Source organism: Eschrichtius robustus, chromosome 3 (genome assembly GCF_028021215.1).
Source record: "Eschrichtius robustus isolate mEscRob2 chromosome 3, mEscRob2.pri, whole genome shotgun sequence".
NCBI lineage: Eukaryota > Metazoa > Chordata > Mammalia > Artiodactyla > Eschrichtiidae > Eschrichtius > Eschrichtius robustus.
In genome coordinates this window covers 155535473-155560368 of record NC_090826.1, presented here as the reverse complement: position 1 = coordinate 155560368, position 24896 = coordinate 155535473, and the positions used below count along the sequence as shown (strand labels likewise).

General features: G+C 48.0%; 1 protein-coding gene across 1 annotated transcript in view; it reads left to right on the top strand.

Moving 5' to 3' along the window:
- PIK3C2B (phosphatidylinositol-4-phosphate 3-kinase catalytic subunit type 2 beta) overlaps nt 1-19338 on the top strand; it is a 58231-nt gene extending 38893 nt beyond the window's left edge. Inside the window, exons 16-34 of the mRNA XM_068538467.1 lie at nt 613-670; nt 755-801; nt 2280-2373; nt 2511-2605; nt 3065-3245; nt 4026-4133; nt 4795-4887; nt 5680-5809; nt 6644-6780; nt 10230-10399; nt 10898-11054; nt 11396-11505; nt 12415-12616; nt 13070-13194; nt 14401-14518; nt 15863-15944; nt 16346-16452; nt 18056-18184; nt 19150-19338. Of these exons, the coding sequence (XP_068394568.1) occupies nt 613-670; nt 755-801; nt 2280-2373; nt 2511-2605; nt 3065-3245; nt 4026-4133; nt 4795-4887; nt 5680-5809; nt 6644-6780; nt 10230-10399; nt 10898-11054; nt 11396-11505; nt 12415-12616; nt 13070-13194; nt 14401-14518; nt 15863-15944; nt 16346-16452; nt 18056-18184; nt 19150-19338 (2332 nt within the window). The remainder of the gene's footprint in view (nt 1-612; nt 671-754; nt 802-2279; nt 2374-2510; nt 2606-3064; nt 3246-4025; nt 4134-4794; nt 4888-5679; nt 5810-6643; nt 6781-10229; nt 10400-10897; nt 11055-11395; nt 11506-12414; nt 12617-13069; nt 13195-14400; nt 14519-15862; nt 15945-16345; nt 16453-18055; nt 18185-19149) is intronic.
- Nucleotides 19339-24896: the final 5558 nt, after the last annotated feature.

The following is a 24896-nucleotide window of genomic DNA, read 5'->3' as shown; positions in this document are numbered from 1 at the left end:
AATCACTGAGTGACTGCAGACCTCCCCTGCCCCCACTCCTCTGCTGACCCCTTGCTTCATTAGCCCCTCAGCTCCCTTCTCCCATTAGACACCTGATCTCAGGCAAGGCCCAATTAGCTGCAGGTCCTATAAAACCTCCAGCTGGCCCCAGGAAGCCCCAGGAGGCCTCTCAGCTGCCCAGACCCTGAGCAGTGGGGACCACTGCCCTCTGGTGGCTCTACTTGGGAGTGATGTCCTACGGGCATCCTCAGGAGGGGTAGCAAATTCGGTGCCCTTGGCCCCTGCATGCTGCCTTGGTGTGAGATGTCCCTGAGTCAAGGATCAAAGATGTGATTTGGACCCTGGCTCCCAGAGTTTGCTTCACACATTGCAATCACTTAGGGATATTTTTAAAATTACCGATGCCTGCCTTCCCCAGACATTCTGACTTAACTGGTTTTGGGTGTAGCCTGGACAAGAGGCATTTACAAAGCTCCTCAGGTGATTGTAACATGCAGCAAAGTTTGGGAACTACCGAATTGGAGTGTGTAGCATTCTCTTGGAGCGTGAGTACCTTACCCTCTGGCTGACTCTGCTGTCTCTCTCACCTCCCCCTACCACTTCCACCCCCAGGCTCACTGATGCTGACAAAAAGAGCCTGTGGGAGAAGCGGTATTATTGCCACTCGGAGGTGAGCTCACTCCCCCTGGTGCTCGCTAGCGCCCCCAGCTGGGAGTGGGCTTGCCTGCCCGACATCTACGCTCTCCTGAAGCAGTGGACCCACATGAACCACCAGGATGCCCTGGGGCTCCTGCATGCCACGTGAGTTGTAACACCCACCTTTCCTGACCACGTGTCCTTCCAGAAGCCAGGGCTTGGCACTGCCCATCACTGATCTGGCCAGCCCTAGGGAGAATGGTCAAGTGGGCATGGAAATTCAGGGTTTTTCCACTTCTCCTTTTCTCTTTCTTTATTTTATTCCATCCCCACCCCCCATGTTATATTATGAACATTTGTCAAACATACAACAAAACTGAGAATTTAATAGTGAACATCCATATTCCCACCACCTAAATTCTAACCATTTGCATTTGTTATATTTGCTTTATGTGTTTATACTGTCCATCAATACATCTTATTTTTTTATGCATTTTGAAGTGAATTGAGACATCATAGCTCCTTCCTAAATACTTTAGCAAGCATAACATTAACTAGAGCTCAATGTTTGTTTACGTTTTTTTCTTTTGAGACAAAATTTACATATAAGTAAATGCCCAAGCCTTATGTGTACATTTGCTGAGGTTTGACATATGCACACACCTGTGTAACCCAAACCTTATCACTTAGTTCTGCTCTTACAGTCCTCTCTTCCTTCATTCCTCTGGGGACACAGCTCCCAGTCTCAAACCCCTAGATCGTACCCAATGTTCTTGGTTTATTTTCTACCACTCTTAGTAATTAAAATGTACCTGATCCACGTATTTTGCCTTCCGGACTTTTTGAGGCAAGGGTTTTGCTAATCTCTGCTAAACTAATTCTGGCTAGGTGTACTGGCTTGTATATAATTTCATGATCTCTGTTATTTGCCTGGCAAGCTTTGCATTAAAAGGATGGTACCGGGCTTCCCTGGTGGCGCAGTGGTTGAGAATCTGCCTGCCAATGCAGGCGACACGGGTTCGAGCCCTGGTCTGGGAAGATCCCACATGCTGCGGAGCAACTGGGCCCGTGAGCCACAACTACTGAGCCTGCGTGTCTGGAGCCTGTGCTCCGCGACAAGAGAGGCCGCGATAGTGAGAGGCCCGCGCAGCGCGATGAAGAGTGGCCCCCGTTCGCCGCAACTAGAGAAAGCCCTCGCACAGAAACAAAGACCCAACACAGCCAAAAATAAAATAAAATAAATAAATAATTTAAAAAAAAAAAAAAAAAGGATGGTACCAAGAAACGATAATGCTTTGACCCTCACGAGGGCTCTTTGATGATGGGATTTCTGGCACAGTGGGAGTCAAGGAAGAGACCTTTGGGAGTGGGGTTGAGGACTTTATCCCATTTTCTTTAACTCATACAGGGAGTGAGGGTGGCTTCCATGGCCCAAGGCTGACTCTGACCATGGGCCAGGGCCATTCTCAAGGATTGCAATCCAGAAAAGGTGCTTAGGACTCTTCTGGTGGCTTTGGCAGATTCTGGGAGTCATTGCCATTTCTTCACCCATGGCTCTGAGGCCCAGGTGTGAGGGTGCTTGCTCACTCCTGTGCCTCAGACCCTGTGGCTGGATTGTCAGGGTCCTGGGCTCTGTTTTGCAGGTTCCCAGACCAGGAGGTGCGTCGTATGGCTGTTCAGTGGATTGGCTCCCTCTCTGATGCTGAGCTGTTGGACTACTTGCCCCAGCTCGTGCAGGTGGGTGAGCTGGCCTTCCCTCCAGTTCTGATGGTCCCACCCCCAGGACCCCAAGGCAGACTGCATCCTGCAGGGATAGCAGTTGGTGTAGATTACAGGCAATCAACAAAGCCTCCTGTTCCCTGTCTCCTACACAGGCCTTAAAGTATGAGTGCTACCTGGACAGCCCCTTGGTGCGCTTCCTCCTGAAACGAGCTGTCTCTGACTTGAGAGTGACTCACTACTTCTTCTGGTAAAACTGTGTGCAGAAAGAGGAGAGGTGGACACATCTCCTTTACTTGGGAGTGTTTTACTGTAAGCCTGCAAGGGTGGGGAGCTGAGCCATCTGGGTTGCAGTATGTGGCTGACTTACCAGGTGGCCTTGGGCCAGCACCTTTTCCTCGGGGGCTCTCAGCTCACCCGCATGTAAGCGCAGTGGAGATCATCCCTGGCACTCCCCTCCACCCACGCATGGCAGAAATACAAGGAGAAACCAGATGCAGAAAGGCTTTGAGCTCTACTTAAAGACAGCATGGGCAGACTGAGATATGGCTGAACACCTCTGTATAAGTTTTGCATCCAGAGCCTGTTTTCCTTCCCAAGTTTGGGGTGGGTTTTCCAGGGAGTTGGAGCTGGGTCTGACCACTCCCCACCCCCCCCTTGCCTGTTATCCTTTGAGTGTTCTGACTTCCCCCCTCTCTTTGCCTGGTAGGTTGCTGAAAGACGGCCTCAAGGACTCTCAGTTCAGCATCCGCTACCAATATCTGCTGGCAGCCTTGCTGTGTTGCTGTGGCAAGGGGCTGAGAGAGGAGTTTAACCGCCAGTGCTGGCTTGTCAGTACCCTGGCCAAGCTGGCCCAGCAGGTCCGGGAGGCTGCCCCGTCTGCACGGCCGGTGAGTGGGGTGAGGCTGCCTCTACCCATTTCCGGTTTTGGGCCTCTGCAGCCAGTCATTAACTTCTTAGGCATCCTGACCAGCAGGATGGCACTTGACCATCTCTGGTGAGGGGCTGGAAAGAGGTGACTCCCTAACCTACAGGCTACAAACTGACAGTCTGCAAGCTGGATACAGCCCACGGATGTGTTCTCTTTGGCTTGCAAAGTATTAAAATTTTTATTTAACTGTTTACCTTAAAGGCTAAGCCCAGTTGTGTAAGTTGTTCACTGCACAAGAGCACCCAGCCAGAGGGGGCAAGTGAGGACTAAAATTCAGTCATACTTGGTTCACTGTGCTGTAAGCCACGGCTCAGGGCTGCTGCCACCCAGAGGGGGCACCTTTATCTGTTTGCACAAAGGGGTTGTATTAGTCCAGTATTAGTGATCCTGGTTGCTAACATTTAAAAATTGGGAGATTGTGAAGTCTAGATGATTGGCTTTTTTGGCAACAGCCCAAGTGGCAACTCCTCCTTGACCTGTAGCCCACCCTCTCAGTTCACCGTGGGCTGCTTTAAGCTGTTCTGTCATCCACCCAGTCTCTGTAGATGTTTGGGCTGTGGCCCAGGCTGTGGTGTGGGTGGGGTGGTCTTCCTTCTTCGCTGTCTCCAGGAGGTTGTCCCCATCTCTCGGGTGACTGTTTCCATGCCAACCACTACTGGCACCCGCCCCTGGGAGAGGCCTGGCTCTGAGTGGAGCTTATGGGCCCCTCACCTCACCCCTGCTCTCCTTTCCCCACCAGGGGATTCTCCGCACGGGCCTGGAGGAGGTGGGGCAGTTTTTTGCCCTCAACGGCTCCTGCCGCCTGCCGCTTAGCCCCAGTCTGCTGGTTAAGGGCATCGTTCCCAGGGTGAGTGACTGGTGGGTTTGGGGCTCTCGGAGTGGGGAGGGCTCAGTGGAAGGCAGGTCCTCACTGACCTGGTTATTGAGAGAGATGAGGAAGAAAGGCATATGTGGGGCCTCTTCCCAACGCTAACGCGTATGGACTTTTACCTGACAGCTCTGCGGGGTGGAGGAATCGGGTTGGGGGCTGGGTAAGTGCCTCTGCTGATGATGTCGGGGTTGAAGTCCAGGCTGGTGATGCTACCACCTGTCATTCATCGAGCACGCTCTCTGTGCCTGGCACCGTTCTAAGCGCTTTCCTTTGGTTATCACATTTCATCCGCACGACTCTTATGAAGTCGGTACTGTTGTGAGCCCCATTTTACAGAGGAGTAAACTGAGTTATAGATGGGACACACGACTTGCCAGAAGTCACACAACTAGTAAGTTGTGTGTGGAATGAACCGAAGGGATGAGAGATCAGGTGCAGGAGCTGAAGTCATAACAAACTGAACCAGGGTGATGGCAGTAGGGAGGGAGGGAAGGAATGTGGGCTCCGCAGAAATCTGGAAGAAACAATGAGCAGCAGCTGGCAGAGCGTGGGAGAGGCCGTTTTCCTGCCTGGGCCTGGGCCTGGGCCTGGGCCTGGGCCACCCTGACCCTCATCACTACCCTCTCTACTGTGGCAGGACTGTTCCTACTTCAACTCCAATGCAGTCCCCCTCAAGCTCTCCTTCCAAAATGTGGATCCGCTGGGCGAGAACATCCGTGTCATCTTCAAGGTGAGGACACTTCTCTCAAGCTTGGTGGGATGCAGATGGTGGAGAGAAGGAGAGGTGGGAATCCAAGGGCGGCAGAAGCAGCCTCAGGCCCATTCTCTTCCTGCTAGTCCACACTCATGCTGCCATTTTAGTGCGTGAAAGACTATCAGGTGAAAAAGGAAATAGATTAATTGTGTGTGGCCCCAGAGGGCTAGGAACAGTGTTGGGATGTGTAAGGATGCGCTTTCTAGGAGGCAGAGCTACCTCAGCAATGGAGTGGATAAGGTGCTGACCTGGCTGTCCCTGGAGTATTCAAGCTGAATGACTATGGCAGGCGTGCTGAAGAGGAAATTCATGTATCAGGTGCAGGTTGGACTTAGATGAATCTTAAGGTCCCTCTAACTGGTGCATCCATGATTCTGAGGAATAAATGCAATCCAGTGGGGGAAATGAAAGGCATGCATGACTTAGTAACATATATTTGTTGTGTGTAAGTTCCAAATCCAAGGTGTAAACATTCAAGTTTTAAGGCTTTGATGGTCAGGAAGACTGCATGAAGAAGAGGACCCTGACTTCAATTCAAATGGGGACATGGGGTTGGGGGAAGAGCTGGAACACCACACGGGCGAAATGTGGTTCCTGGCCCATCTCTGGTGTCTGACCTGGTGTGAGCTGGGTGAGCAGGTCTGAGTGTGAGGTGGGAGAACTGAGGAGTCCCTGGTCACTAGTTTGGGCCAAGATTGCCCTCCTGGGAGATCTGGGAGCTGGGAGAGGTGGTGGAGGTGGTTCTGGTCACTGTCTTCCTTCATCCAGTGTGGGGACGACCTTCGCCAAGACATGCTGACCCTGCAGATGATTCGCATCATGAGCAAGATCTGGGTCCAGGAGGGGCTGGACATGCGCATGGTCATCTTCCGCTGCTTCTCCACTGGCCGTGGGAGAGGTCAGTAGGGAGTGGGCGGGGCGATGACTGGGCAGCTGGTGTGGGGGGCATTCTTGCTTACTGCCCTTTTGCCATTCCCTGACGAGAACTGTGTGCTTCTCCAGAAAAATGAAAAGGGCAAGATTATCCCATTAGAAGCTGTGGAATGGCATTAAAAAAAGAAGGCAGGGGAGAGAGACTATTATAAAATAAAGCAGTCTTGGAGACATAACAACCAAGCATACTGCGTAGACTTTGGGTCCCAATTCTAACAAACCAACTGTAAACAGATACTTTTTGACACAGTTGGGAGAAATTTGCATGTAGACTGGGTTAGATCAGATCAAAGAATGGTTGTTAGAATTTTGGATGTGATAATGGCATGGTGGTTATGTCCTTGCTAGTTATACTTGAAATACTTATGAGTGAAATGACATGTATGGGATTTACTAAAAAATAATCCAGCCGCGAATGGGGTAGGGGGAGGGTGGAAGAGAAGGGGGGGAAGCAGGGCTGGGTGAGTGAAATAGATGAAACAAGATTAGCAAAGTGTTGATAATTTTTGAAACTGGTTTTGTGTGAGTTCATGATACCATTTCTTTATTCTTGTATGTATTTGAAAATCCCATAGTAAAAGTTAAAACAAAAAAGGATCATGGCTATGAGCTGGGGGGACCAAAGAGTCACAGCATGGAGTATGAAACCAGGGGAGTGATCTTTCCCCTTATTATCAGACTTTGTCCAAATGCCCTAGAGCTTAATTTATAGGGAAGCATCCAGCAAAGGTCTTGTAGTCCTCTCCTGACAGACGCCTTCTCTCTGCTCTGGAGAGTGACTTGATGTCTCCCCTCACAGGGATGGTAGAGATGATCCCCAACTCTGAGACCCTGCGCAAAATCCAGGTGGAGCACGGGGTGACCGGCTCCTTCAAGGACCGGCCCCTAGCCGACTGGCTGCAGAAGCACAACCCTGGGGAGGACGAGTACGAGAAGGTAGGATTGAAGCGTGGGGTGAAGCTGGGGTGGGATGTGCGTGACTCCGGCACACTATGTTCCCATAAGGCCCACACATGCAGAGAAGACAGCTCAGCTGTATTGGGAGGAAAGAAACACTCTTGGTTGACTGGTGGCCTCCAGGTGTCTAGAGGTGGGTCAAATGACTTTTGTAAGCTGACCAAGAACATCCCCTGGTGTCCAACTGGGAAGCCTTCGCTGAGTTCCTCTGGCAGATTGAGTTTGGAGGAGGGGGCCCTCTTAGTCATGGATCCTATTCAGGTCCTCCTGTGTCCTGCAAGGAGTCCAGTGGTGCTTTGCAGAACAAGAGTTGGAAGAGACTTTAGAGATCATTTTATCCAACTCTTCTTTTCATAGATGTGAATTAAGACTCACTCATTTGTTCCCAGTTATGGAGCTGGTTTGTGACAAGCATGTAACCGGAAGCCAGGATTGAGGATAGATATGAGACAGAGATGATAGAAAAGGTAGCTGACCTTCCTTCCTCAGGCAGGGCTATACTGGATGGTAGGGCCTTGGTGACCTGCTGTGTTCTGTGGCTGGTCCACAGCTTCATGGCTCTTGCCTCTGGGTTAATTAAGTTTAGGGGAGAGGGTAGATCATAATAACCAAGCTCATAAGAGAATGACCATAAACCAGAAGCGATCCATATACTGATTTATATTGATCAATGGCTTTTATCCCTGAAGGAGAACCTACGTGGGCAGCCAAATTATAATCAGAATGTTGTTTAGTGAACATGTAATTAGATGATCTTCCGAGGCCTTAAATGTTTGCATTCCCCAGGGTTTAATTCCTGGCCTGCCGTGCTCTTTGTACCCTTCTCGTGCCAGCTCATCATCTCTTATTACTTTACCGCCCACTTGCTGATGACTTCCAAAGCCATTCCCTCTTCCCTCTCTCACCACCCGATTGCTGGACCTCTCCGCTTGTGTTTCACCTGTACGTCAAACTCAGTATAGGCAAAACCGAGCTTTCTGTCTCTCCTTGTCCTCTTGAACCCTGCTTTTTTGTGTTTCCTGGATGGTATGACTCTCTCTGTGCAGTCACCCAAGACAGAGCCATGAGTCTTCTTGATGTTTCCTTCTGCCTCTCCTCTGCTTTACCAAGCCCTGTTCCCCAGATGTCTCTTGAATCTGTCTTCTTCTTACCATTTCTTTCAGCCATTTGCTTTCTGTCCCCTGAACTACTGGACTGCCTCTCCTCCTTCCATTACCATCCTCTGCTTGATTTCAGAGTCTTTTAAAATGAGGTGCAAACTGCTCATGTCACTCCTTTGCTCTCAATTCTTCAAAGGCTCCCTGTGTCCTAAAAGATGAGTCCGTCATCCACAACATTGCCGCAAGGCCTTTTGTAATCCAGCCCTGCCTGCCCCTGTGGTCTCATCCACTGCACCTCCCCATCTTATGATAATTTATGCTGTAGTTTAGGGAGCTACTTGCATTTCTTCGATACCTTTAGACGATAGTATTTCCTTTGCCTGGAAAGCCCTTTCTTCCCTTTCCCATCCCTCAAAACCCACCCCCTGTATGTTGTAAATGTTAAGGTCCTCTACCCTTGGAAAGGAGCGATATTGTTTCCTCCCTCCCTCAACCCCATGTACTATTTATACTAACATGTATTTTTCAGGTATTAAGCAGCCACCATACAGCAGCACTGTGCTTGGTGCTGGAGTTATGATTACTCCTTGCCAATGTAATAAAGAGTCATAATAAATATTATAAAAGCTCGTACAACAAGAATACACACAGAGAGTAGCTAACTCAGTGTCTCAGTGTTTAATATCCGTCTTTCAAAAATAGCTCTCAGCTCTTCTAGTCTTTCTGTTAGAATGATGCTGGTAGTTTCTTACGGTGCCTTCCAGGAGGAAAGAACTAGAGATATTTGTCTCTTGGCCACCTACTCAGCAAACAGAGTACCTCCATCCTATAAGTGAAACCCCTTAAATCAGGAGAGCTCTCTTTATACAGTGAGACTTCTTTCCAGTAAAAAGCCAACACCCTGCATAACTTAGGTGATGAGACTTTAGTTATTTACTCTGTGGCAGAGTACAGGCATATAGCTGCTTTGTAAGTCAAAATAGGATGCCTTTCAGGTAGAAAGACCATCTGTGACATGACGACAGGTTGATGGAGATGGTCAAGACTGGGAGTTGATGGGTTATACTTACTGAGTGGTTTCTTTTCAATTATGTATTTCCCCATCATAGAAATCATCTTTTTCTTCCAGAAGGTACATTCTGTGATTTCTTTACAAACTTTCTATTCTTAACTTCCTAGGGATTAGTCAGCTGGTTTAATTTAACAAGTAGCCAGGGGATTTCTGTGTGTAGCTGGTTTTGAAGTAGGCCTGTGGAACAGCCAAGAGGCTGCTGGGAGATAAGATCCCTGGACCCTGGGAAAGTGAGAATACTAAGTTCTGAGTGAATGGTGCCTGTAGGGGCTCAATGGGGAGGAGTCAGTGCAGGCTGGTAAGATCTGGGAAAGGTGTGGAACTCAAGGAAGGTCCTTGAAGGCTGGGTGGCAGCTTGCAGAGGGAGGTGGGAAGGACATGTGTTCTATGAAGATTTCTCTCATTCCCAGCTTTGTCCATTCTTACTTGGCTGTGACAACTGTTGCCTCTGCTGATGAGTCTTTCTTGAGTTCTCGGGAATTCCAGAAACCTCACAAAGAGGATTTAGAGGATGAAAGGTGTCCATTCACTAATTCCATACATTTTTACTGGAAAGACAGATAAGGGGGCAAACACTGACCAGATAAAATAAGGTAGACCCAACCTCCCCTCCTCCTTTAAACTCAGAAATTGCTCTAACACATTTTACCAACTAGAGATGTCTGATTTTCAAGTGTAAAACATCCCCTAGAAGTGTTAAGCTGCCTCAGCTCTTCCTTGGAGTGAAGTGACTTTAATTAGATTAGCATTCATCTGTTACCAAGAACAGTGGAAACGGGAGTCATACTGGGGGCAGGGAGAAGGACAGAAGAATTCCGAGCAGGGTCAAGAAGAGGCCCTTAAGTCAGCTGCCTCAGTGCTGTGCTTGAGTTAAGGTCACCACAAACAGTTGGGAAAGTTGTAAACATCAGCCTTCCCCGATTATGGGCTGGTCAAGTCTGGGCTCCCGGATCAGTGCACTGTCTTTGCAACCAGTTTCCCAAGGAGAAAGAAAGGTGCAGAAGGTGGTGAATTGCAGATAACGTGGTGGAGATATACCTATAAGCCTTCCATCTCCTTTTGCCCCCTAAGATACAAGAGAAGTTTCTGTGTGCATCATTTGTGTAAGTATGTGATGAAGGCTAAACAGGCAGATGTGAGAGCTGTTGGACTCATGAGAGAGGGGCAGGGCTGGCTGAATTCAGTCTGGCTGTGCCCCTGGGGTCCCTCCACACCAGCTTTATGTCCCCTCCTCCCCTCTGCCTTCCTTCTCCCAGGCTGTAGAGAACTTCATCTATTCTTGTGCTGGCTGCTGTGTGGCCACGTACGTCTTGGGCATCTGTGACCGACACAATGACAACATCATGCTGAAGACGACTGGCCACATGTTCCACATAGATTTTGGCCGTTTCCTGGGCCATGCCCAGATGTTCGGGAACATCAAGCGGTAAGTGGTCTCCTGAAGCCAGGATGTGCGTGTAGGCCAGGGAGGTCAGCGGAAATGGTTCGGAGCGGGAACACGAGCCCGTGATGGGAGCGCCCGCACTGCAGAGTGTGGTCCCTGGGCTGAGCAGCTTTGGAGAAGAGAAGACTGAGAAAGAGGTCAAGTCCTTTCAGGGCCTTGTGGAAGAGGGCAGGCACCAGCCATTCTCCCTCCCTGCTGAGGACTGAGCAAAGGGAAATGAGCCCAAACCCCAGCAAAAGGGAATACAACTAGATATCCAGGGAAAATATCACAAGCTCACAGGCAAGGAACCAATGAAGGATGTGTCTGGGGATTTTTTAAGATTAAGGGAGGAAAAGAAAAACGAAAATGTTAGAGGAGCCACATCTGTCCATTTCACACAGGTGTTGAGGGATGAGGAGAACCATCCCCTGACGCAGCCCACAAAGTGGGCTTCCTCCTTCATGTTGACCTTCTACCTGTGTGTTCCCCTTGGCCCAGGGACCGTGCCCCCTTTGTCTTCACCTCGGACATGGCGTATGTCATCAACGGGGGTGACAAGCCTTCCAGCCGCTTCCATGATTTTGTTGACCTTTGCTGCCAAGCCTACAACCTCATTCGCAAGCACACCCACCTCTTCCTCAACCTTCTGGGCCTGGTGAGGAGCTCCATCCCTTTCTGAACCCCTCCTTCTTATCATCTGGCACCATCTTTAAGACTCCCTTGTCTTGCTTCAAAGGATTTCTGGAGATCTACTTCTCTGAGCCCTAGGTAAAGGCAGGGCTCAGACCACTTGGAGACAGTGGTGTCTGCAGGTATCTGACTTCCTGCTCCAGCCCCCCCAGTTCCTGTGGACTGCTAGCCACTGCCCACAGCATCTGTCTGCCACCCTCTAGAAGGGTTAGGGAGCCTAGCTGTAGAAAATCTTGCCTTGTGGTAAGGAAGAAGCAAGAATTCCTGGTTGTTACAGGCACCCTCTCTTCTTCTTTGCTCTTCTAGATGTTGTCCTGTGGGATCCCTGAGCTCTCAGACCTGGAAGACCTCAAGTATGTGTATGATGCCCTGAGGCCTCAGGACACAGAGGCCAATGCCACCACCTACTTCACCAGGTAAAACTCCGTACAAAACAGTGCTGCCCACTCTGGGTAGTTAATTTCCAGGCTGCCGGATTGGGAGGAGCAGGGCTAGGGAAACGGGAGAGGCTTAGCTCCGGTGGCAGAGCTTAGAGTTGACAACATGGGTCAGTTGTCCCAACTTTGCCTTTGACTTGGGTAAATCATTTTACTTCTCTCAGACTCAGTCTCCCGTCTGCACTTGGGTGCTGACCTTTATATAGAGGTATTGCGATCCCCTACTTGCATTCTCACCATGTCTCGGTCAAGGATTTTGTCTATGGGGCAGTGTATAGTAGGGATTTTGTGCTAGTTTTTAGCTCTCTGGATCAGAACCTTCCCTCTTGTCAAAACATGGAATTCCATGGTTCCATTTTCCCATATTTGACTCTCTTAGACACACTTTGTGTGAAAGCAGGGAAGTGTCTGTATACTAATGTCTACTGTTTTGTCCATTTTATCATGCACCCTTTTTGGAACTTAGCGAGCTAAATTTTCTCTGTTGGGTCTAATATAGTACCTTTCCTTTTGAACTAAAATCTCTGGATTGAGCTTTGTTTGGTGAGGTTCCATTGTACTGAACCTTGAAACTCAGTGTGACAACAGTATTTAGACATTTACATGGTGAGCCCACGGTGGCATCCCTAATTCCTTCCTACCTTGGTTTAACTGTCTTTGGCTCAGGTGGGCAGTGGGGGGAGATAAGACCCCAAGGTTCACAGAAATAAACTGTATGCTGATCATTGTGTGTAATCATGCACTCTATGAGGATATCACACAGGGAAAATGATCTGATCTGAGCTGAGTATTAGTCTCAGGTGTCAGGGGATATTTCTCGAGATAGCTCTGCCAGGCAGTGGGGACTTGGGTCCGTGGTCACATCCTTTTCTTCCCATCCTCCTGCAGGTTGATTGAGTCCAGCCTCGGCAGTGTAGCCACAAAGCTCAATTTTTTCATTCATAACCTGGCTCAGATGAAGTTCACAGGCTCAGACGACCGGCTGACCCTTTCCTTTGCTCCCCGAACGCACACTGTCAAGAGCTCTGGCCGCATCAGTGATGTGTTTCTCTGCCGCCACGAGAAGATCTTCCACCCCAACAAAGGCTACGTAAGTGTTTTCTCCGATCTGACCCTCCCTTGCTCCCCACTGCCCCAGCCTATTGGGGTTCTGACTGTTTCTTCCCTTCCGCACTGTGGGCGCTGGAGTTGACTGAGCACCCTGTGCTGGGAGCAGTCGCACACCCCTTCCTTCTCCACTGCCCAAGTGGCCTGCCTACAATCAGGGAGCTGAGTTGGATGGCTGTTCCCTCTGAGTCAAGGGTCTTGTGAAACAAGGATTCTTGTTAATCTTTGCTTTCATTTTGCTGCATATGTATATTATCTTTGTCTCCATGAGAGACATTTTTATCCTCTTCCTTCTGGAAAGCGTAACTCCTCCAACACACATGCGTGCGCACACACACACACACACACACACACACACTTCTGTCCCCTCACCTCCCCCCTTCATTGGGTGCAGAGGGTTTGGCAGGGCATATTCTCTAAGATTTGGATTTTGCAGATTTATGTGGTAAAGGTGATGCGAGAGAATGCTCACGAGGCCACTTACATCCAGAGGACATTTGAGGAGTTCCAGGAATTACACAATAAGCTGCGGCTGCTCTTCCCTTCTTCCCTCCTGCCCAGGTAGCTTGTTGCCTTTACTCTCTGCACTGAGGGATACTGGGGAGGGAGAGCGGATGGGGGCTGGGCAGGACTGCAGGAGTGAGAAACTGCCCTTTGGAGAAAAGACCTATGTCCTTGGTTTTCTCCTCCTGGCGATGAGTTTGATGACAAGTGCTCCCCCTGCTGGTCATGCTTTTCTGAGGCTCTCAAGAGGTCTTCCTCCAGCCTTGAAAATAAGCTTGGGTCCACCTGCCAGGAGAGCAACCTGGGTCTACAGGTAGGGGATTGACTGAATCTGAAGATTTTTCGAAGTTTCTAATCTTCTAAAGAGTAAAAGTATGTTTCAAGTAGATAAACAAAATGCGGTGTATATACAAAGTGGAATATTATTATACTGTATGATTCCACTTATATGAAGCACATAGAGTAGTCAAATTCATAGAAACAGAAAGTAGAATGGTAGTTGCCAGGGGGAGGGAGCAAATGGGGAGTTGTTTAATGGGTATAGAGTTTCAGTTTTGCAAGATGAAAAGGGTTCTGGAGATGGATGGTGGTGATGTTTGCACAACAATGTGAGTGTACTTAATTCTGAACTGCACACTTAAAAATGGTTAAGACGGGGGGGACTTCCCTGGTGGTCTAGTGGTTAAGACTTCCCCTTCCAATGCAGGGGCTGTGGGTTTGATCCCTGGTCGGGGAGCCAAGATCCCACATGCCTACTGGCCAAAAAACCAAACCAAACCAAACAAAACATAAAACAGAAGCAATATTGTAACAAATTAAATAAAGACTTTAAAAATGGTCCATATCAAAAATATATATATTTTAAAAAATGGTTAAGATGGTAAATTTTACGTTATGTGTATTTCACAACAATTTAAAAAAGCAATTTTTCAAATGAATTTTTACCTTGATGGGGAAAACTGGGGGCTCCAGAGCCGCTGAGGCACTTCTGGGGAGCTGTAGGACTCTGCTCAACAGTTTGGTTTTCTCAGTCGGTGTCCTAGGAACTGTCTGGTGTGAGATGCTGCGTGTGTGTCCTTGGCACAGACCTGGGGAGCTGGGGGAGGCATGGAGTCGGGGAAAGGTCCCTGGGAATGGAGGCTGGTGAGAAATGCAGATCGGGTGACTGAAAATGCAAGTGAAATGTGACTAAATCCTGTTGCCTCTTCATTATCTTTCTCCATCTTCCCCCTCCTGCGTCGCCACTGCCCACCTGCCGCCCAGCTTCCCTAGTCGCTTTGTGATTGGCCGCTCACGGGGAGAGGCGGTGGCGGAGCGGCGGAGGGAGGAGTTAAATGGCTACATCTGGCACTTGATCCACGCAGCCCCTGAGGTGGCCGAGGTGGGTGGCTGCCTCTGTTCCTGGCCGTCCCTGGCGCTGGCGGGGGGGGGGGGGGGTGGTGGGTGGGGGTGGGGGATGGGGACGGAAGCGGGTGGCAATCATGGAGGGGACTTGGCTTTTCTGGGTCTGACTGTGTGCAGGAGGAGGTGGGTGGGTCGTGGCTCCAGCCCCACGGGACTATGCACAGAAATGCAGTGAAACACAAACATTCAGCTGGGCACGCGGAGAGACAGGTCCGTGTTAGGTGCTTGTAGTGAGCAAGAGCCTGAGGAAATGGAAGGTTTTGAGCAGGTTGAGTGTGTGTATCCACCTAGATTTTTTTTAAAACAAATGGTACTATAATGGGCATAAAGACAAATACAGTCATCCGGAGTCCCATCAGCCTAAAAAACCATCTAACCCCATTTCCATGTTTCCTTCCTATTTATCCATATATAAATGTGACTTTTATAGTTTTATAGTGGTCATAGCTTAAATATAATGCTATATTCTGTTCTTTTTTCACTTAAGTGTTTATAGTAAGCACAACTTTAAATATGTGTACCAAATTAATACACCAACTTGCAATACCATAATCTCTTTAACCATTCGCTTCTTGAAAGATATTTAGATCATTCCCCTCCCCCCTTTTTTCACTATTAATGCTAGAGTGGATATTTTCACACATTTTAGTTTTTGTTTTTGTTTTCCCTAATTGCTTAGTAAACATTCTCAAAAGTAGGATTCATGGTCTTTGTCCAAGGCTGGGTCAGGCATTAGTTCCCCGAGCAGGGGTTGAACCCAGGCCTGCCAGCAGTGAAACGCCAAGTCCTACCCATTGGGCTGCCTGGGAATTCCAAGAACAGACTGCTTTTGACCTGATGCGACCTACTTTTATTTGATTTTTTTTCTTTTCTTTAAACTTTTGTATTATGAGAACTTTCAAAACATATAGAAAAATAGAGAAACAGTATAATGAATGCCTATATATCCATCACTTAAACAGTTATTATTTTGACATGTTTGCGTCATCTATTTTTTATGAAATATTTTAAAGTAAATCACAGACATCGTGACTTCTACCCCTAAGTACTTACTATGCATCTCTAAAAAACAAGGACATAATCTTACATAACTACACTGTCATTATATCACCCAAAACATAGTCCATATTCAAAATGTCCCTGTCATCTCCAAAATTCTTTTAACAGTTGGTTTGTTTGAGCCATGACCCAAACAAGAACTGCATATTACATTTGGTTGTCACATTTCATAAGTCTCTTTTAATGTGGAACAGTCCTTTTCCTTTTTTCACTGGGCCATTGTCTTACTGAGGAATGACCCTGTTTTCCGATTCCATTCCAGTGTGATTTGGTGTACACCTTCTTCCACCCCCTGTCCCGGGATGAGAAGGCTGCGGGCACCAGCCTGGCTCCCAAGTCCTCAGGTACAGTGCCTTCTCTGTGACATTTCTGCCAACCTCTCTGAACCATTCCCAAAGGTCATTTTTCCTGCCCCTGCCTCTTCCCAGTTCTCTTTCCTTGACTCGTCTCTGTTCCTTTGCTTACTGGCTAGAGAATCTGGTTTCCCACTCAGGCTGTGGGTCCACAGCTCCTTAAGCAGATTCCCCAGGGACTGGATATGCTTACACACTGGAATTGGATAGACGCCCCCAACCCAACTCTGAGTCATGTTCGCAGATGCCACTTGGCAGATCCCTGATGGGGTATCAGGACTCTGACGTGGAGTTACTGGCAGCGGGTCAGAAGAAAACAGAAATGTCTGCCTGGCACCAGATGGGGACAGGGCTGGCCTCATGACGTTTCTCAGTTTCCTTTGTCCCTACAGATGGCACATGGGCCCGGCCGGTCGGGAAGGTTGGGGGAGAGGTGAAGCTGTCCATCTCCTACAAAAACAACAAACTCTTCATCATGGTGATGCATATTCGGGGCTTGGTAAGTGCATACACAGTCCTCATTTGGATCTTTATCTTTCTTCTGGTACTTTTCTGACTGATCAGACCTTTCTGCCCCCCTCTCGTGAGAGTAACCACAAAGATTACTGAATGGGCCTGCTACTGTGCTAGGCCTATGGTATGACCAAGCAATACTAGACACAGCTTTTTACTACCTTTGGCAAGTAGCCCAATTATTCTTAGCCTCGTTAAAATGAGGATAATGTTAGCACCTATCTCATAGGGTTGTTATAGGGGTTAAATGAGATAATGCATGTAGAGCACTTGACATAGTGCCTTGTATTATTATTATGGTGATTATTATATGGGAGAGGCCCAAGGGGCGTATTTCCTGGTTATAGAGGTAAAGCAGCCATGTGACATCCTTCAAGCATAATCAAGGCAGAGTATAATCACTAAATTTTTGGTATGATTCTAAGAACCTTGTGAGTGGAAGGGGAAGGGAACTCTTATTGAATACCCACAATGTGCTGGACTTTTGCAGGTTGGGGCATTAGTATGCAGCAGGAGGTACATGAACTTTGGAATCAGAGAGATCTGGGTTTCACTCTTACAGAATCATTCATTCATTATATTCAACAAATCTTCATCAACTGCCTACTATGTTCCAGGCACTGATACATTAGCTCTGGATACAAGGGTAAACAAAATAAAATCCCTGCCCTCAGGGAGCTTACATTCTAGTAGCAAGAGGCAGACAGACAAATAGTTAAGTTAAATATATGGCAAGTCAGATAGTGGTAAGTGCTCTGGCGAGAACTAAGGCAGAGAAGGAATACTGGGGTGGAATGAAGGTAGCAGCAATTTTGCAGAGTGGCCAGGGAAACCCTCATTGATGAGGAGGTATTTGGGCAAAGGTGGAAGGAGATGAGGGAGGGAGCCATGCACATACATCTGAGGGAGGATTGCTCCAGGCAGAGGGAGCAGTTAAACCCAAAAGCCCTAGTCAGGAGCCTGCTTGGGGCATGTCAGGAACTGCAAGGAGGAGGCCAGTATGGCTGAAGCCCCTGGAGCAGAGGGGAGAATAGCAGATGGTGAGGTCGGAGAGGGCAGACCAGAGCCTTGGTCCCACAGTCAGGAGTGTGGCTTCTCCTTGAGTGAGATGGGAGCCATTGGAGGGTTTTGCGCAGAGGCGTGACAAGATCTGACTTAAGTTTTAAAAGGATCAGGCTGAGTGAATCACTAATTGGCTGACCTTGAACAAGCAACTTAATCTCTCTGACTCATTTCTCTACCTCTTAGGGGTTACTTGGATCAAAATAGACAAAAGTTACTGGGCAGAGATATCTGGGGACATAGTTCATTCAGAACAGACCAAGTTATGGCGTGCCCTGAGCATTCGTATACAAAGTATAGACTGGATATCACAGACAATCTGATTGATGTTTTAGGAGGACACCTAACGTTACCATGGTAGGTGTTTCTAGCAGAATGCAATGGGCTGGGAAACATAAATTATTGTGCATTGCAAGAAGCTAGGTGTGGGAGAAGAGGGTCTGGATCAGGGAGTGATCACAGGAATGGTGATAAAGAGACAGATAGAAAAACCTTCATCTTTTTCTCGGTTTTCATTCCCTTTGTAGCAACTGCTCCAGGATGGGAATGATCCCGACCCCTATGTCAAGATTTACCTCCTTCCTGACCCTCAGAAAACCACTAAGAAGAAAACCAAAGTGGCCCGGAAAACCTGCAACCCCACCTACAATGAGATGGTATGTGGGGAAGGTGCTGGGTGGGGCTGGGGTTGGCCGACTGTGCCAGTTTGTAAATAAAGTTGTATTGGGACGTGGCCATTACTATTCATTTAAGTCTTGTCTGTGGCTGCTTTCATGTTGTAGCAGCTGGGTTGAGTCATCGTGACATAGATCAGAATGTATGGCCTATAAAGCCTAAAATACTTCCTATTTGGCCCTTTATATAAAAAAGTTTGCTGACACTTAGGGTAGGAATTCCACAGCTGGGGCATGGTCTGTGGGGAGGAAGAGCCTGCTGGTCCTTTGCTGATAGTGAGCAGCGGCCCCAGTGACAAGCCTTCATTTGCTTGAGCTAAGAGCAGGGGTCTTTATTTTTTTTATTATTTTTTATTTATTTATTTGGCTGTACCAGCTCTTAGTTGCAGTTGCAGCATGCATGTGGGATCTAGTTCCCTGACCAGGGGTCGAACCTGGGCCCCCTGCATTGGGAGTGTGGAGTCTTATCCACTGCGCCACCAGGGAAGTCCCCCAAGAGCAGGGTTCTTTAATTTAATCTGCATTTTTTTTTAATCAGTCATCAATTTTATACACATCAGTGTATACATGTCAATCCCAATCGCCCAATTCAGCACACCACCATCCCCACCCCTCCGCAGTTTTCCCCCCTTGGTGTCCATACGTTTGTTCTCTACATCTGTGTCTCAACTTCTGCCCTGCAAACTGGTTCATCTGTACCATTTTTCTAGGTTCCACATACATGCGTTAATATACAATATTTGTTTTTCTCTTTCAAGAGCAGGGTTCTTTAAAGCTTCCCTTGGGTTCTGTATGCTTTCTCTGTTCCCTCGGGCTCTGTCTGGTTGGGGAGGTAAAGTGGTCTTATGCTCAGCCACATCAGATCACACCACCACAGACTTAAGCATCTCCCCCTTCCATGTTCCCTGTCTCACTACTTCCCTCTCTTCCCAATTTTGCATTTGCAGCTGGTATATGATGGAATCCCCAAGGGAGACCTGCAGCAGCGGGAGCTACAGCTGAGTGTGCTGAGTGAGCAAGGATTCTGGGAGAACGTTCTGCTGGGGGAGGTGCACATCCGCCTGCGAGAGCTGGACCTGGCCCAGGAGAAGACCGGCTGGTTCGCACTGGGATCTCGAAGTCATGAGACCTTATGAGCCCAGCGGAGCCGTGGCCCAGGACCCCAGGCTCATGGCAGAGCCGGGGGAGAGGACTCTCCCTGCTTGACTTGTCCCTTCCTTGTGTAGGGGCAGGGCCCGTGGCGGGGCTCCCCTCTGTCCCGGCGGATCGGGCCTCCGTGGTAGGAGGCAAGGAGAGTAAAGATGCTCTCTGCTATCCGCTCCTCTGCAGACTGCGTTTGGGTTGGTTGTGATGAGCAGCCCCTTGGAGGCTGTGAGGGTGCAGCAAAGTTTTAAGTTTACCTTGTGTCAAGGGAGCAATGCCTGGTTTGAGGTGTGGGGTGGGGGGCTGTAGAAGTAGCATCTGGGGGGAGGGTGGGTGGATATCTTTATTTTTATTTTTAAAAAATGAAATAGTAATGTTGTCCTGACTGGACAGGAAGCCTTGTGAGAAGGGACTTACATGTGCCTCAGAAGGCAAAGGAGCAATTGGACTTTTTGTATGATTGAGGTTCTTATTGGACTTTTCCCTAGGATTTTATTTGTTGTTTTTGCATTTCTGTCTATAGGAATTATTTGGGGAGGGGCCCAGTGGGCCCTCAGTTAGTGCCCTCCGTCTCTGAGGCAGGTCGGGAGGGACGGGGAGGGCTGCGTGTGCTGGACTGAGGCCTGCGCCACTGGGCCTGTCTGATTTTGCCTCCAAAGGAGAGCGATGTGATACCTACGTGTGTAACGAAGGGCCTTCCGTATGGAGGTCTGCAGAGGACCTGTGTTCAGGGACCTGGGCTCTTTTGGGGGGAGTTTTTCCTCTCGTCTTCCCCTAGTTTGCTAGGACTTGCCCTGAGTACTGTCTTCTACCCCTCTATTCAGCTCTTCTGGGGGTCATCTGGTCCCTGTGAATACGCCTGGGTGCTCCCCAATAGGTCTCTCCCTTCATTTTTCTCTGGTGAGATAAACTGCTGCCTCGGCCCTTAGGTTTGGTTTCACCCCAGGGTGTCTTGGCCCTAGGAATGGGCCTCTAGGCTGCAGATGCCAGCGTGGCTGGCTGTTGCGTGGTTTCTGGGAAGCTTTCCTCATCACCCACCACTCCTTTTGTTTTGCTGCTTCTCTCCCAAACTCCATTTCTGTTACATTTCTTTAATAAGAATTTCTCTCATTCTATGGGGCCATAAACCTATTTTGTCTGGAGCCAAAGGGATGCCCCAGCTGAAGAAAAAGGGTGCGGGTGGGGGATCCCATTAAAACTGTTGTTTTTTCCAGTGATTTTCTTTGGTTGTGAGGAGGCTGGATTGAGCTGAGCTGGAAGGGAGAGACTGGGTCTCTGATCTCTTAATACTCTTCATTCCCTACCAAATGGATTTGAAATTCACTCGCACGCTTTACTCTGAAAGGTTGTCTTCCTTGAAAAAAGGAGAGACTTTGAATTTGATATTAACTTTTTAAATTGGCTGGTTGTGCCCGGTGATTGGGGAATGGAGTTAAGTGGGGATACGATGTGGACTGTCCCTCCCCAGCTCCAAGGATCAGAAATTCCCCCTTTCGCTGACTCATTCCATAACTGGAGAAAGAAGCTCCATTCGTTGAAGCCACAGAGCAGCAAGGAAGTTTAAACTTTTAAATTAAAAATGTCAAGGATAAAGCTGGCTGCTGTGGGCAGGGGTTAGGGGAGTGGAGAACAGAGGTGGAACTTCTCTAGATGAATGGACCAGAGATGTGTTACTGGCTTTTTGCCTGTAGCTCATTTTACCTTGACCCTCTATGCCCCTGCTAAAGAGGTCTGTGTACTGTACCCACTTCCCAGACGTCCTTTATCTCCTACTTTCTCTGGAATTGTATTTTCTAATAAATGATGTTTAGAAAAACAAAACTATCATTTTCAAGATTTGTTGATGTTTAAATGTTTAGATTAAAACATCTGATGTAGGACTTCCCTGGTGGCACAGTGGTTAAGAATCCGCATGCCCATGCAGGGGACATGGGTTCGATCCCTGGTCCGGGAAGATCCCACGTGCCGCGGAGCAGCTAAGCCCGTGAGCCACAACTACAGAGCCTGTGCTCTAGAGCCCACGTGCCACAACTACTGAAGCCCGCGTGCCTAGAGCCCGTGCTCTGCAACAAGAGAAGTCACTGCAATGAGAAGCCCACTCACCACAACGAAGAGTAGCCCCCGCTCACCACAACTAGAGAAAGCCCTCACGCAGCAACAAAGATCCAATGCAGCCAAAAATAAATAAATTTATAAAAAAAACAAACAAAACAAACAAACAAAAAAACATCTGATGTACAAGATGAAGATGATAATGATAGTAGTGTTTCTACAAATGGTAACTTTTATATGCACTGGTGTGGTGCACCAGGCATTTCACATGTGTCAGCTAAATCTTTCCTTAAAACAACTTGATCAGGTGAGTATTATCTTCCCCAGTTTACAGATGAAGGAACTGAAGCCCAGAGAGATTAAGTAATTTGCTTAAGGACATAGCCAGTCGGCCTTGGCTCTAGAATTTGAACCCAGGTTTATTTGACTCTTGAGTGTTTTAATATACATGATGTCATTTTTCATTACAACTACCCTGGAAAGTAGACATGGCTCATTTGTTAATTCTGTCAACAAACTTTTACTGTGCTTACCAGTGCTACCTGGTGGCGTGCCTCCATTCATAAAGAATACAGACCTTGGAGCTGTGCCCTGGGCCCTGTACCAGGTAACCGGCTGTGGGTTACAAAGATAAATTAAGACAGTTCTCTGCATGTAAGAAGTTTACTGCCTAGTGATATTTAACCAACCCCATTTCATAAGAGAAGAAACAACCCCTGAGATGCCATGCAACGATTACGTTGTTAGAGCAGAGCCGTAGCCCAGAACTGAACCCCAAATGGAAGCTGGAGGTGACGTTACCCTTGTTCAAGCAGTTTACCCAGAAGTTTTCAAAACTCTCCAGTTTGGAGTCATATTTTATGCTGGGAAGTTTTGTGGGGCTTCCAAGGGACTGTTAGTAATAACAGTAGTAAGTGATAACCTACCTGCTGTGTTTCTAAGTGGTTTTGAGATGTCACTGCAGTTCTGGGCAAGTCCCAATGGACCTTTTAAAAGTTAGAACTTGAAACCGGCAAGAGTCTTAGTTAAGGAAATTTCTTGGCCAAATGGGGTAGAAATCTGAACCACCCGGAGGGAGTGGGAATGAGAGAGCTGGGGAGTTGGGGGAGAGGGGATGCCCAGGGAGAAGAGAAACAAAAGAAGCCCAGGAGACTGGATTTTCTGCGTTCAAACAGCGGTGGTAAAAAGGAAGTAACTGGACTTGTTAGGATTTGGGAGCTAAAGGTTAGACTGGACTTGAAAGGTCAAAAGCGAGGCAACATTTTAAGTTGGGAGGTAATTCTGGTGCCTGGGACTTGTCTGAGGTGTCTGTCCACAACACTAATGGCCTTCTCTGGGTCAAGTGGGTACCAGGCACTGTGCCTACTAAGATGACAAAGGTGTGGATCCCATCCTCAAGGAGCTCAGAGTCCAGCTAGGGAAGCAGACATGGAAACAGATGATTTCAGTGCTGTGTCTCAGGGACAAAGGTGGATAAGGGGAGGGGTGGGCAGGCGGAATGGGAGCTATTTGAACTGAGTTCCATCAGAACTCTGGATTTCATTCTTAGTGTGACGGGGATGCCATTACAAGGTTTTGAGAAAGGGACTGCAGCACTCTACGTTTTCGAAGATCATTCTGGCTGCTGTTTGAAGCAAGAATGGAAGCAGTAGTCTAGGAGGGGAATGAGAGTAGCATGGGGATAGTGAAAGGTAGTTAAATTCTGGATATATTTTGAAGGTAGAGCTGAAAGGATTTGCTGTTGGATTGGATGTGGGGTTGAGGGAAAGAGGAATTGAGGATGACTCGTAAGTTTAGGGCCTTGGCAACTGGACGAAAATGACTGTGGGGGCATTATGGGATGGGGAAGATGGGCTTGGTGGATCACAATTAAGAATTTTGATCATGGTAAGTTTGAGATGTCTGGACATCCAAGTAGAGAAGTAGGAGGATGGAATCCAAAGCCCAATGGAGGGGTCAGTCTGGAGTTTAGAAGTGAAGGTCAGCATTTAGTTGGCATTTAGTGCCATGGAACTGGATGAGATCACCTAGGTTAGAAAGGCTAAAAAAAAAAGGCACCGGAGACTGAGCTCTGATACAGGTCAACATTTAGAGGAAGAGGAGGAGTCACTGAAATTGTAGGGAAACCAAGGGAATGGTGTCATGGGAGTCTAAAGAAAAGTATTGTCAATATCCTAGGGCTGCTGTAACAAAGGACCACAGACTGGGTGGCTTAAACAACAGTATCACAGTTCTGGAGGCCAGAAGTCCAAGATCAAGGTGTCGGCAGGGTTGGTTCCTTCTGAGAGTTGAGAAGGAGAATCTGTTCCATGCCTTCTCCTGGCTTCTGGTGGTTTGCTGCCAATCTTTTGCGTTACTTGGCTTGTAAGTACATCATCCCAGTCTCTGCCTTCATGTTCACACGGAGTTCTCCCTGTGTGTGCGCATGTGTCCAAATTTCCCCTTTGTGTAAGACATAGTCATGCTGGATTAGGGCCCACCGTAATGACCTCATCTTAATTTACAAAGACCGTATTTCTAAATAAGGTCACATTCGTAGGTACTGGGGGATTAAGACTTCAATATCTTTTAGGGGAGTGCACATCAACCCACAAGTCAGAGAACTGGATTTGGCAAAATGTTCTTAGTGATCTTGATAAGAGCTGTTTTAATGAGTGTTGGGGATGAAAGCCACATTGGAGTAGCCTGACGACAGAATAGGTGTGGAGAAAGTGGAGACTGTGAGAATAGACAATGCTTGAGAAATTTTTGCTGTAGTGGTGTAGAAACTCGGAGGTGCACGTATCCAGGAGAGGTTTTCTTTTTTTTGTTTTTTGTTTGTTTGCTTGTTTGTTTTAAGATAGGTGATATTAACTCATGTTAATGTGAGTGTTCCACCAGCTTAATGAATAAACATTGTGAAACAGTCTCAGTGTAGGAGATGCAAAGCTGCTAAGGAGCTATCTAGGGGGACTTCCCTGGCAGACCAGTGGTTAAGATTCTGCGCTTGCACTGCAGGGGGGTGCAGGTTCGGTCCCTGGTCTGGGAACTAAGATCCTGCATGCCATGCTGCCAAAAAAAAAAAAAGGAACTATCCAGGAATGCCTGGCATGGATGAAATTTGTCATTACAAATAGGAAGTGAGTCAGTCAGCATGTCTGAGTGCTCTTCTCCAGCAATGGCTAGCTGCAAGGGGGTAGGCTCAGAATAAGTGGATAGTTGGGTTTCACTAGGGTTGGGGTTTTGCCAGAGAAGAATATTGGTGTAGAGCACAAGAATGAAGGGTCTTTGCAAGGGGGTAGTTTTCATACTGGACCATGGAATTCATGCTTGGGTAAGGAGGGAAGTGAAGGAGGGTGATGAATCACAAAAAAAGTGGTAATGGCAATGGTTTGGAGGTTTGGCGGGTGGGGGGCGGTGATAAGTACCTGAATAGGGATTCCAAGGCAGCGAGCTGGAAAGATAGGAGGTGGTTTCCAGAGTGTGGGATACTTGGAAAAAGATTTTGGAGGTGGTACTG